Source organism: Myotis nattereri, assembly GCF_964212035.1.
Source record: "Myotis nattereri genome assembly, chromosome: 17".
In the NCBI taxonomy this organism is placed as follows: Eukaryota; Metazoa; Chordata; class Mammalia; order Chiroptera; family Vespertilionidae; genus Myotis; species Myotis nattereri.
Genome location: NC_138092.1, coordinates 27,867,258 through 27,881,894, shown reverse-complemented (window position 1 = coordinate 27,881,894; position 14,637 = coordinate 27,867,258). Strand labels below are relative to the sequence as shown.

Below are 14,637 nucleotides of genomic sequence, written 5' to 3'. Positions count from 1 at the left end.
TTGTTCATATTTTTTTTTGTTCATATTTTTGATATTTTTCTTCTTTTTCCTCTTCTTAAAGTATTTCATGTAATACTGGTTTGGTGGTGATGAACTCCTTTAACTTTTTCTTGTCTGTGAAGCTCTTTATCTGACCTTCAATTCTAAATGAGTAATCTTGGTTGTAGGTCCTTGCTATTCATCACTTTGAATATTTCTTGCCACTCCCTTCCCGCCTGCAAAGTTTCTGTTGAGAAATCAGCTGACAGTCGTATGGGTGCTCCCTTGTAGGTAACTAACTGCTTTTAAGATTCTCTCTTTGGCCCTCACCAGTTTGGCTCAGTGGATAGAGCGTCCGCCTGTGGACTGAAGGGTCCCAGGTTTGATTCCAGTCAAGGGCATGTACCTTGGTTGCGGGCACATCCCCGGTAGGGGTTGTGCAGGAGGCAACTGATCGATGTTTCTCTCTCATTGATGTTTCTAACTCTATCCCTCTCCCTCTCTGTAAAAAATCAATGAAATATCTATTTAAAAAAAAAAAAAAGATTCTCTGTCTTTAACCCTTGGCATTTCAACTGTGATGTGTTTTGGTGTGGGCCTCTTTGGGTTCCTCTTGTTTGGGACTCTGCGCTTCCTGGACTTGGAAGTCTATTTCTTTCGCCAGTTAGGAGAAGTTTTCTGTCATTATTTCTTCAAATAGGTTTTCAGTATCTTGCTGTCTCTCAAATGTTGGTACCCTTGAAGTTGTCCCAGAGGATCTTTATATTATCTTCATATTTTTGGATTCTTTTTTCTTTGTGTTCTTCTGATTGGGTGTTTTTTGCTTCCTCATATTCTAAATCATGGATTTGATTCTCAGAATCCTCTACTCTACTGTTGAATCTCTCTAAATTATTCTTCATTTCAGTTAGTGTATGCTTTTTCATGTCTTTGACATTCTCACTAAGTCCCTTGAAGCTCTCATTGAGTCTCTTGAAGCTCTCAAGATCCTTGAGCAACCTTATAACCTTTGTTTTGAAATCTGTATCCAGTAGTCAAACCTCGATTCTCGGATGTCTCCCATCTCGAGCAACTCGCTTCTCAACCTGACAACCCTTTCATGCTGATAGTTATATGATCAGTCACAAGTCTCTCAGGCGACAAAGAAGAGAATGTGCGAGTATGAATCAGTTAACCACTGTTAAAATCTCAGGATATTGTACTGTGAATATTTTCGTGTTTTTCTGCTTTTGTTGTTGCTAATTGTTGTTATTAAATTTTCATTTTTTTATTGTACAGTTTCTTTCCTTTTTGTTAAATTTTCATTTACATTTCATGTCCTTTTTGTTTTTAAAGTGTTTATAGGTTAGACAGTACATAAGACATGAACTATATATAAGAAAGGTTAAAACGGAATCATTTGGGGGTCTGGAACAGGTTAATTCAATTTACATTGTTTCTAATGGGACAAAATGATTCGGTTTTTGAACAGCCTTCTGGAACGAATTAAGTTTGAGAAACGAGGTTCCACTGTAGTTTGCTTGCTTCCATTTCATTTAATTCTTTTTCTGGAGATTTCTTCAGTTGTTTCATTTGTAACAATGTTTCTTTGTCTCTGTATTTTGACTGCTTCCCTGTGTTTGTTTATGTATTAGGTAGAGCTGCTATGTCTCCTGGAGTGGCTTTGTGTTGTAGGTGTCCTGTAGGGCCCAGTGGCTCAGCCTTCCCAGTCACCTGGACACTCTAGGTGCGCCCCTGTGTGGGCTGTGTGCACAGTCTTGTTGTAGTTGAGCCTTGATTGCTGTTAGCGTCAGTGGGAGGAGTTGACCTCCAGGCCAATTGCTGTGAGGACCAGCTGCACCTACAGGGGAAGAGCTGCTGTGCAGGAGACACCACTGTGGAGCAGAACTTACTTCAGTGGGACTTTGTGCTCACTGAGTCTACCCCTTGCGTGTGTCACTTGTGGATATGGAGAATTGTAATCTGGTATGGTCTGAAGCTGTCCATCAGGTGCCCCCCCCTCCCCCCCAAGGTGCAAAGTCAGCCACTGCCTGGGGCCATAACAAATAACTACAAAATAGATGGCTTAAAACAATAGGAATGTATTCCGATAGTTCAAGAGGCTAGAAGTCCAAAGTCAAAGTATCAGAAGGACTATATATACTCCCTCTGAGAACTATAAGGAAGAATCCTTTGCCTTTTCATTGTGATCGCTCCTGGCATTTCTTGGTTTATAGCAACATACTTCTAATTTCCGCCTCCCTCTTTACATCAGCTTTTCAAATGCTGTTTATATGTGTTCTCTCTTCTTGATAAGGACACTGTTTACTAGATTTAGAGCCCACCCTACCTCTGTATGATCTCATATTAATCAAAGTAACTGTGTAAAGAGCCTGTTTCCGAATAAGATCATATTCTGAGGTTTCTGGGGTTATTGTTCAACCAACTATACTAAGGTATTCTCACTGCATTTTGTGGCCTTCTGGTTTCTCACTTTTCCTTCTTTCTGTATTATTTGCACAACTTTCTCTCCTGACACACATTTTTAAGGTCTGTAATTTTCTTTCCTTATAATGTCTTTGTCTGGCTTTGGTACAAGAGTAATGCTGGCCTCAAAGAATGAGTTAGATCGTGTCCCTTCCTCTCAAACTTTTTTGGAAAAGTTTCAGAAGGATGGTATTTTTTTTTATTTTTTATTTTATTTTTTATTTTTTTTTTAATTAAATCTTTATTGTTCAGATTATTACATTTGTTCCTCTTTTTTCCCCCCCATAACTCCCCTCCTCCCAGTTCCCGCCCCACCCTCCGCCCTCACTCCCCACCCACTGTCCTCATCCATAGGTGCACGATTTTTGACCAGTCTCTTCCCGCATCTCCCACACCCCTTTCCCCCCCAGGAATAGTCAGTCCATTCCCTTTCTATGTCCCTGATTCTATTATAATCAACAGTTCATTCTGTTCATCGGATTATTTATTCACTTGATTCTTAGATTCACTTGTTGATAGATGCATATTTGTTGTTCATAATTTGTATCTTTACCTTTTTCTTCCTCTTCCTCTTCTTAAAGGATACCTTTCAGCATTTCATATAATCCTGGTTTGGTGGTGATGAACTCCTTTAGCTTTTCCTTATCTGTGAAGCTCTTTATCTGACCTTCAATTCTGAATGATAGCTTTGCTGGATAAAGTAATCTTGGTTGTAGGTTCTTGGTGTTCATCACTTTGAATATTTCTTGCCACTCCCTTCTGGCCTGCAAAGTTTCTGTTGAGAAATCAGCTGACAGTCGTATGGGTATTCCCTTGTAGGTAACTGAGTTTCTTTCTCTTGCTGTTTTTAAGATTCTCTCTTTATCTTTTGCTCTTGGCATTTTAATGATGATGTGTCTTGGTGTGGTCCTCTTTGGATTCCTTTTGTTTGGGGTTCTCCGCGCTTCTTGGACCTGTAAGTCCATTTCTTTCACCAGGTGAGGGAAGTTTTCTGTCATTATTTCTTCAAATAGGTTTTCAATATCTTGCTCTCTCTCATCTTCTGGCACCCCTATAATTCTGATGTTGGTACGCTTGAAGCTGTCCCAGAGGCTCCTTACACTATCCTCGCATTTTTGGATTCTTTTTTCATTTTGCTTTTCCGGTTGGGTGTTTTTTGCTTCCTCGCATTTCAAATCATTGACTTGATTCTTGCGCTCCTCTATTCTGCTGTCGGGAGTCTGTATAATATTCTTTATTTCAGTCAGTGTATGCTTAATTTCTAGTTGGTTCCCCAATATAACATCGAGGGTCTCATTAGTTTTCTTGTAGATCTCATTAAGTTTATCGGCGGCTTCTAAACAGTTCTTGAGAGACCTTAAAAGTGTGGTTCTGAACTTTATATCTTCCATTGACAATTTTGTCCTGTTTCTTTGTCTCCGCATTTTGTTATGCTTCCTTGATGCACCCCCTAGTGGTCTTTGTTCGTGGTCTTATAGTTAAATTTTGATTGTTGTAGCTAGTTCCAGGGAGGGTTTGACCTCCAGGCCAAGTGGCTATGAGAATCAGCTGTGTCAGCAGTGAGAGAACTTCTGTCCTCTAGGGAGGTGCTAATCTGGCGTTTGCCTGAGGCTACCCGGCAAATGCCTCTGTGCGGGGCTTGGGCGGGGCGGGGCGGGGCGGGTCGCACAGGATCAACAGGGTGGGCCAGAGAGAGCAGTGATGGCGGCTCTCAGTCCTGTCCCCAGGGGCTCTGCCTCTCTGAGTCCCAGCACCCGCTGCAAAGCTCGGAGAGAAAGCTGCACTCGCTCTGACCGAAGCCAGGCAGACCCGCTTCTCCCGTTTGAGTCTGGGTCCCTAAAGACTCGCCCGGATCTGGAGCTCAGAGTCTGCGACTCCCTCCCGATTGAAAACGCCAACCGCGCCCTCCGCCGCCAGCCCGCTCCGCGCGCGCGCTCCGCACCTCAGAATTTGACTTCAGCACTGCGCCTCCTCTGAGTGTCCGTATGCATTTCTCTTTCCTCCTAGTTGTAGGACTTCCACTCAGCCAGCGTTCCAGTGGTTCTGGGTGATGTCCCTCCGTCTTTTAGTTTCACTTTTGAAGTAGTTGTTCAAAGCAGCAAACTCCGGCGTTAACCTATGCCGCCATCTTGGTTCTCCTCCCAGGATGGTATTCTTTAAAGTTTGGTAGAATTCACAAGTGAAGCCATCAGGTCCCCTTTCTTTTGGGGGAGAGTTTTGATTACTGATTCAATTTCCTTAATGGTTATAGGTCTTCAGATTTTATATTTTTTCATGATTTAGTCTCAGTAGGTTTTGCATTTATTAGATTTTGTCCGTTTTATCTAGGATTATCCAATTCTTTGGCACACAGTTGTTATAATATCCTTTTATAATCATTTTTATTTCCCTTGACCAGTAAAAATGTACTCACTGTTATTAATGACTTTAGTAACTTGAGTCTTCTCATTATTTTGTCCATCTAATTAAAAGTTTGTCAATTTTGTTGATATTTTTGAAGAACCAACTTTTGGTTTCACTCATTTTCTCTATTGTTTTCCTATTCTCTATTTTCTATTATCTCAGCCCTAATTTTAAAGTGTATCCTTCCTTCCGCTGGCTTTGGATTTAGGTTTTTGTTGTGTTTTTTTTTCTATTTCCTTAAGTTGTAAATTTTAAATTGTTAGTTTGAGATATTTCTTTTTAATTAAAAAAAATGAAGTAACAACTGCAACACAGAAATACAAAGAATTGTAAGAAAATATTACAAACAACTATATGCCAACAAATTGGACAATCTGGAAGAAATGGATAAACACCTAGAAACATACAGTCTTCTAAAACGGAATCAAGAAAATCTGAATACACTGATTACAACTAATGAAATCAAAGTGGTAATAAAAAGAAAAATCTCCCAACAAATAAAAGTCCTGGACCAGATGGCTTCACAGGTGAATTTTACCAAATGTTCCAAGAACTAACACCTATCGTTCTCAAATTATTGCAAAAAAAATTCAAGAGGTGGGAAGACTCCCAAGCATATTTTATGAGGCCAGCATTATCCTAATTTCACAACTAGATAAAAACACTACAAATAAAAAAATTATAGGCCTATATCCCTGATAAACATAGATGCAAAAATCCTCAACAAAATATTAGCAAACCTAATCCAGCAATATATTAAAAAGAACACACACCATGATCAAATAAGATTTATTACTGGGGTGTAAGGTTGGTAAGTATCTGCAAACCAATTAACATAATACAAAATGAAGGCTATAAACCACATGATCATGTCAGTAGATGCAGAAAAACATTGGACAAAGCCCAACAGCTATTTATGATAAAAACTCAGCATAGTGGGAATAGAGAGAATATACCTCCACATAATACAGGCCATATATGATGAACCCACAGCTAATACCATACTCAAAGGGGACAAACTAAAAGCATTTCCCTTAAGATCAGGAATAAGAGTAGGAGGTCTGCTTTCACCACTCTTATTCAACATAGTACTGGAATCCTAGCCACAATAATCAGACAAGAAGAGATAAAAGGCATTCAAATTGGAATAGAAGTTAAACTGTCATTATTTGCAGATGACAAAACTATATAGAGAACCCTAAAGATTCCACAGAAAACCTACTAGATCTAATAAACTCAGTAAATTAGCAGGATACAAAATAAATATTCAGAAATTGGTGACATTTTTATAAACCAATAATGAACTATTAGGCAAACTGAGAAAATAATCCCATTTACAATTATATCAAAAAATTAAAAATGTCCAGCCAGATGGCTCAGTTAGTTGAGCGTCATCCAAACACCAAAAAGGTTGCAGGTTCAATTCCAGGTTAGGGCACATAGCTTGTTTGTGGGTTTGATCCCAAGTTGGAGTGCTGAAGGGAGGCAGCCGAGTGATGTTTCTCTTGCACATTGGTGTTTCTCTCCCTCTCTCCCTCTCCCTCCCCCTTCCTCTCTCTCTCAAATCAATAAAAAATATCCTCAAGTGAGGATTTAAAAAAAAAAAAATACTTAGGAATACATTTAACCAAGGAGGTAAAAGATCTATACTCAGAAACTTATGACACTGAGAAAGCAATTGAAGAAGATACAAATAACTGAAAGCATATACTGTGCACTTGGTCATGTGTAGGATGAATTAACATTGTTAAAATATCCAGATGACCCAAAACAATTTATAGATGTAATGTAGTTTCTATCAAAATATAATTGGCGTATTTCACAGAATTAGAATAAATAATCCATACATTTATATGGAACCACAAAAGACCTCGAATAGCCACTGCATTCTTGAGAAAAAACAAAGTTGGAGGTATCACACTACCTGATATGAAACTATATTATGAGGCTATAGTAATCAAAACAGCATGGTACTGGCATAAAAACAGACATATAGATCAATGGATCAAAACAGACATATAGATCAATGGATCAGAATAGATAACCCAGAAATAAACCCATTCCTATATGGACAATTAATATTTGACAAAGGAGGCAAGAATATACAAGGGGGTAAAGACAGTCTATTCAGTAAATGGTGTTGGGAAAATTGGACAGATACATGAGGAAAAAAAACACTACCTTTTTACACTAAATTTTGATATTCATGTTGAATTTATTATACAAGAACAAACTCAAAATGGATTAAAGACTTAAATGTAAGACTTGATACCATAAAACTCCTAGAAGAAAACAAGCAGTAAAGTCTCAGACATTTCTCTTAGCAATATTGTTTTTTATATATCACCTAGGGCCGTGGTCGGCAAACTGCGGCTCTTTGGCCCCTTGAGTGTGGGTCTTCCACAACATACCGCCACACTCAAGGGGCCAAAGAGCTGCATGTGGCTCACGAGCTGCGGTTTGCCGAGCCGCAAGTTTGCCAACCACTGACCTAGGGCAAGGGAAACAAAAATGGGACTACATCAAACTAAAAAGGTTTTACACAGCCAACAATCAACAAAATAGAAAGACAACCTCTCAAATGGAAGAAGATATTCACCAATGATACAGCTGATAAGGGTTTAATATCCAAAATTTCTAAAGTACTCGTATAACTCAACACTAAAAAACAATCCAAATAAAAATTGGGCAGAGGATCTGAATGGTATTTCTCCAAAGAACATACCTATGGCCAATAGACATATGAAAAGATCAATGTCAGTAATCATCAGAGAATTACAAATTAAAACCGCAAAGAGATATCACCTCACACCTATCAGAATGCCAATCAGATCCACCAACAAGTGTTGGTAAGGATATGGAAAAGGGGAACCCTTGCATACTGGCCTGTGCCCTCTCACAATCCGGGACCCCTTGAGGGATGTCGCAAGCCCAGTGCACAGATTTGGCCCAGTCCCCACTGGCCAGGTCAAGGGACCCCACCAGTGGATGAATCCATGCACTCACTGGTCCTACAGTATGCATATAAGATCTTTGGTTAATCTCTTCCTGCCCTCTGCCTCCCCACTTTCCTCTGAGATTCATCAGTCTGTTCCATGTTTCCTTAACTGTGTGTTGAGCGTCTGCCCCTTGGTGGTCTGTGTGCATCATAGTTACCAGTCGAACGGCTGAACAGTCGTTTAGGCTTTTATATATATAGATTACCAAGACATGGAAACCACCTAATTATCCATCAGTGGATGAAGGAATAAAGAAATGGCACACACACGGAATATTATTCTGCCATAAAAAGAAGGAAATCCTGCCATTTGGAACAACATGGGAAGAAATCCTGCCATTTGGAAAAAGATAGGAAAGACAAATACTACATTATCTCACTTACATGTGGAATCTAAGAAAACAGAATTGTGGTTGCCACAGGCAGCTGTTGGGGGTATTAAAAACATATCTACAAGAGAATTAAAAACATATCTACACAAAAACATGTACACAAATGTCCACCTCAGCAATAGTCATAATAGCAAAACAGTATAAACAACCCAAATGTCCATCAGCTGATGAATAGTTAAATAATGGTATAGCCATACAACAGGATTTTATTTGGCCATAAAAAGTAATTAAGTACTCTTACAATGTGGATGAATGAAAACAATATGCTAAGTGAAAACCAGTCACAAAGCATGATTCCATCTATATGAAATGTCCAGAGGAGGCAAATGTATAGAGACAGAAAGTAGATTAGTGTGCTGCTGTTCCAGCCTACTACTAGAGCAGGGAGATTAGGGGAGCAAAAGGGGAGTGACTGTTAAGGGGTACAAGTTTGTTTTTTTATGTGATAAAAATGCTCTAAAATTGATTGTGGTGATATTCTATATATATAAAAGCCTAAGTGACCGTTACCGGAACAACTGGCCTACCAGTCGCTAAGATGCACACTGATCACCAGGGGACAGATACTCAACGCAGGAGCTGCCTGCCCCCTGGTGGTCAGTGTGCTCCCACAGCCAACCTCCTTTGGCCAGCCAACCTCGCGCAGCCCCTCCCCCTCCCTTCCCCCTGCCAGCCAACCTCCTGTGGCCTCGATTGGGACTGGGCAAGACACCCCAATCGGCCCCAATCACTGGTCAGGCCGAGGGACCCCACCCATGCACAAATTCATGCACTGGGCCTCTAGTATCCTATATAATAAAAGGCAAATATACAAATCAACAGAACTGTGGAACGACCTGACATTATGAGGCACACTGACCACCAGGGGGCATATGCTCAACGCACACTAGTGGTCAGTGTGCTCCCACAGGGGGAGCGCTGCTCAGCCAGAAGCTGGGCTCACGGCTGGCGAGCGCAGCGTTGGCTGTGGCGGGAGCCTCTTCCACCTCCGCAGCAGCACTAAGGATGTCCGACTGACGGCTTAGGCTGGCTCTCCACAGGAAGCGGGCCTAAGCAGTCAGACATCCCCCGAGGGCTCCCGGACTGCGAGAGAGCTGAAGGACATGCTCCCCCCCCCCCCCAGTGCATGAATTTCATGCACCAGGCCACTAGTATTTATATAAAAGTCTAATATGCAAAGTGTCTCCTTGGGAGTTCAACTGACCGGGAGTTTGATCGCTTGTTATGACGTGAGCTGACCACCAGGGGGTGGTGCGGAATGAAGGGAGACCCCGGCCAGCAGCCCCTAGGGACCCTACCGGGCAGAAATTTTGTGCACTGGGTTTCTAGTTAGTGAATAAACCTGAAGACCTTTGAACTGTAGAGTCTATATCTTAAAGCTCATGTACTTTACCACACTGGACTCTAGCTTTTTTATTTTTAGCCAAATATATGTGTATATACATATGAGAGCTACATAATGGCATGAGTATTTAAAAAGTCATCCTTAAGAACCTTTTGGTGTGGAAAAAATAGCTGAGGTTTTACTGTTTTAAGAACAATTCTAAAATTAACATACAAAATTTAAAATTTTATTTTATTCTGTTTCTGTAGTCACCATTAACTTGTCTTTATATCCTAATAAACTTTTAAAGTGGCTTTACTTTATAAAATATAAATGTGTGAGGATGTCAGCCTCGTTAAGTCAAGCTTTTATTATATGGAGTAATGCTTTGAGGTACATAATTGAAACTATTCCAGTTTGGACTCTAACAGGTGGGAAATTGTGTTTTATAAGTGTTATTTTTAGTGACTACACATTTTCAAAGCTGTAATGAGCTAAAATAATAAAATGATGTTTAGGGCTTATTTAGTTTCCCCCAATTATTGGCACCAAGCCTAAAATAGAAAACACAATAAACAAAAACAAAAAAGAGAAATTGAAACAGCATACATAAAATTAGTATTGGCAGTGAGCATGGATGGCACATTTTATAATGTGCTTTACTGTTATCTTTTGCAGGGGTAGAGATAGGTTTTGTATTTTAAATGCTTGGAGTACCATGTTGAAAGGTCTCTGAGTGGCACAGAGTGTGGTAAAGTTCTGGTCTGGGACCAGAATCTGGTAGTGGCAGCTCATAAACCAGGTATTTATCATTGCTGCATAATATTGCTTCTTTTGTACATTAAAATGCAAGTATACTATTTGCAAAGCTAATTACGTTTATTTTTAATAGTGTAGTAACCATAAAGAGATACCAGACAGCTGATTTACTTTACTCCTATGAGGTTTTTTAAAAATATAAAATGTGAATTATGTCTTGCCTAATTTGTTAGGCACATTATAAAGAGATAAAAGATATATTTTGTAAATTCTAAAGACCTGTGGAAATACATGAAGGAAAACAATTCTTTTCAGACATCACAAGAAATTACCTTTATCCATAGATAAAGTTGAAACAATAGTCTTTGGGCTGTTTCTAGGTTGGTGCTGGTATTTTAATAGCATCGATGGCCCACACTTTTAAGGTATTTTAAGGGGTTAACATTTACTTTCACAAACTTTTTAATAATACTATTCTGATACGAGTTTACTGGGCATTAATAAAAACAATATCTAATGGCATTGTTAAAATAATTTCTCTACCAGGCATGGATGGGAAGAAGCCTTTGCACGTATCAGAAGATCACATATCAAATATATCTGCCCGCATGCGTAAGTATTTTTAATCTTTAGGCTTGTGATTCAGAATCTAGAGAGGAATAATTATAATAGCTTTACTTTTCTAGAAAAGCATTTGAATATAATTAATTTTTATCTTTTAAATATTCAGTTTAAAAATAACGATTAGAATACACCTGAACTTAATACAAAGTAATATTGAATATAAACTGTAATTGAAAAATAAAATTTAAAAATAATAAAAAAATAAAAATGAATGCCTGGCTGGGTTGGCTTGGATAGAGCATTGTCCCGTACACCAAAACGGTTGCGTTTTTAATTCCTGGTCAGGGCACATACTTAGGTTGCAAAGTTGATCAAATCCATAATCTGGGCATGTGCCCTGACTGGGAATGGAATGGTGACCTCCTGGTTAATGGGTCGACGCTCAACCACTGAGCCACACTGGTGGGGCAAGTCTGTAGATCAAAGGCTGCTAAGAAGACAAATGGGATTATATACATGCCAGTAGCTTAGTAATTCATCCTCAGAAGTAGTAGTAGTAGCAGTTGAGGTGATAAATATAAGTGGAAATGGAAAGAGGAAATATACCTGAGATTAGGTAAGAAAACAGTCCAGTTTCCAAGAAACTGTTGATTATATTGGAATTTTTGCTATGTTGTTGCTGGACCCAGAATTGAATTTGGTTTAAGGCTGTTTCCCAACCTAGGAAAGTGTTATTTCTCAAGTAAATTTTCCTAAGATTTTATAACCTCTAAGGCAGTGGTTCTCAACCTTCTGGCCCTTTAAATACAGTTCCTCATGTTGTGACCCAACCATAAAATTATTTTCGTTGCTACTTCATAACTGTAATGTTGCTACTGTTATGAATCGTAATGTAAATATCTGATATGCAGGATGGTCTTAGGCAACTCCTGTGAAAGGGTTATTCGACCGCCAAAGGGGTCACGACCCACAGGTTGAGAACCGCTGCTCTAAGGTATACTTGTTTCATGACTCAGGAAAATCGTGGTGAGATGTAGTCCTGGTGTATGTCTTTTTCTTTTCTTTTGTACCTAGTTACATTCAGGATGTCCAGAAGTTTTTCATCACAAACTTAAATTGGGTGTAAAGAACACGTAGGCAAAACTTTTATTTCTCTTATTTAATGATCTCTTAAACAAGCAGATACATAGCTAAGAAATAGAAAACAAGCAAAAAAAAAAATGTAATCTGAGCATATTGGAATTGATGCTCTAGTACCTGTTCAACAGATTGCTCATATCTTTAGCCCCTCAGCCAGAGTTTCATATTATATTCATTTCCAACTGTCCTGGTTACTGGTTTTCCTTCTCATGTTTGGTTTGAAAGTACTAAGTGAGGGTGTTGAGAAAGGAAAACGTTTTTTTATTTGTCAAACTTAGATCTTTCCAGCTGCTGCTCTGTTTTCAGAACACACACGAAGAGTATGCAAAACCGAACTGTACAGGTGGGGACGCAGTGAAACACCTCAGACGTTAAAATCGTAGCAGTTTTACATAAGCCTCCAGTAATTATCTTTAATTGATGGAATTTTATGAGGTTTTATGCTTTAAGTTGCTCTGATTTTGCTATTTTTTTTCTTTCCATGTAGACCAGTAATGCCTGTGACATTAAATATGAACATGGCCATGACTTCTTGGTAAGTGAGAACTTACTTATTCAATAAGAACTTTTTATTTATATTTCGTTTTCTTGATCAGAGGTACTTTTGTGTATAGCAGTGTTTAATTAGCTAATTTAAGTGGCAAAGTTATATAATTAATTCACTTTAAATTCAACCTTTATTTAATTATTTAAGTTTTTATAGTTTAGATTCAGGGGTAAACTTCAGAGGCTGCACCAATAGGTAGAGAAACAGGAGAGAATTGGGGGAATAGAAATACTGCTTGATAAACAGTAACCAAACTGTTGATTTTAGTAACCAAACATTGAATGACCCCAGGTAACCATTATTCTGGTGAAGCAACAGCTTCTTTAAACTTCTATTTCTTCCCTTTTGGGGAAGATTGATGAATTTTTTTAGGAAACCATGTCCTCTTGGGCCCTCTTAAGATATTTTTGCTATTCCCCATAGTAGGTAGAGTCAGTTCTTCATTCCTCTGAACCACTTGTAAACTTTGATTTTGTTTCCTGCAGTTCTCTGAGACTCCTGCCACAGGTCTTTTAAAAAATGATGACTTTGACACCCGATTAGTATTTTCCTTTCCACTCTATTCCACGCCACCATTTTATCTTTTGAGTTTCTACAGGATCCAATGTAAATGACTCGTTCAAAACCTTGACTGGCTTGTTACTTACTTCCTTGGCTCTTCTCTTCTACAGTAACATTTTCCTCTCTCACCGTTGGTCATCCACAGTCATCCTTGGGCCTTGTCATCTGGAACTCTGCCATCTCTGAAGTCACTTAATTCAAACCTGATATTAAGAATAATTACTCATCTCTTGAGTTTGCTATCCCTGTTTCCACACCATTTTTTCTTAGACCGCATCAGGACTGCTAGTCTGCTGTCCTCCTCTCTGCTTGTTCCCCCCCATCTCTAACCTATCCCTGCTCTTCCTTTTTTTTTATGAACTTTAGATTCCTTGGTGACTTTTACAGGTTCCTGCCTACCTTGGTCACTGGTTTTTTAAATCTTTTCTCTCTGGCAAAATTCCTGCCCAGAACCAGAATTTCTACCTAATGTCTCTAGAGACCGTAATAAAAGCACATACTCTGATAGAGAAGTAGAAAGGGCCAAAGGAAAGCTTCTCTTGGTCTCTGGTTTGAAGTGTCTATAATACGTAATGAAAAAGTTTTGCAGAGTATGGATAAAGATCAGTATAAATAACTATGTTCAAAAGGTATGAGTAGTGCATGCAAGAGTGACATAATAAAGTAGCTCTAGTCCATGGGGTTGACTTATACAATAGAAGAGGAAATGAGTGGCTGAAATTTATTGCAAACTTCTTAGGAGTATGGGTTGAGATTCCTGCCTGGGTACAAGATTGGACTAGATTATCTCTCAGATATTCTTATCCTAAAATTATGTAGCACTGTGACTTAACATTGGAATCTATATCTAGTTGGGATGAGAGGAACATATAGAATGTCAGTCATGCATTTAATTGTTTCACCTCTGAAGACATTTTAATTGAGTTTCATGTTCTAGAGAATATGTTTGCCAGCCCTTTTTATCCCAACCACCACGAGTTTAGTAAAACATACCTACCATGAGTAGATATTCTTTTAAGATTTTGCCTTATTTTCCAGGTTTGATATCATTGGGCTTTCACCAGATTCACAGGAGGATGAACCTGGAATTAAACATGCAGCAGAATATGGTAAGTACAGAGTAGTTTTATAAACAAATGCATTCTTATATTTTTTGTAGACTGACCAGTTTTATTGATGTTGATGAAATATTACACAATTATGTGAACTGGGAGGTGGTGCTGTTTCCTTTCTTTCTGATCACTCTCTAACCTGTTTGCCATGAAGGCCACATGGAGTCACTTAACTACGCTCAGTGAAGGTGAGGCGGACAGGGAGGAATGGCAGTTACTAAACTTTAACTATTGGATAATTAATTTTGCTTTGGTTTACATATCAAATGGAGAAAATAACAAAAGGTTTAATAGCTGTGGCCAGTTATCTTCATTAAGGAGATTTGAAATAAGGATGAAAATAACGACATAATGATGTAATCGTATATATAATGAAAATTATATACTGGTTA

The 14,637-nt window shown here is 38.8% G+C and overlaps 1 protein-coding gene across 2 annotated transcripts in view; it reads left to right on the top strand.

Moving 5' to 3' along the window:
- LOC308533365 (acyl-protein thioesterase 1) overlaps positions 1-14,637 on the top strand; it is a 66,710-nt gene that overhangs the window by 2,861 nt on the left and 49,212 nt on the right. For both annotated transcript variants that reach the window (XM_081111326.1, XM_081111325.1), the window contains exons 3-5: positions 10,868-10,933; positions 12,513-12,560; positions 14,172-14,242. In XM_081111326.1, coding sequence (XP_080967452.1) covers positions 10,868-10,933; positions 12,513-12,560; positions 14,172-14,242 — 185 coding nt within the window. The remainder of the gene's footprint in view (positions 1-10,867; positions 10,934-12,512; positions 12,561-14,171; positions 14,243-14,637) is intronic.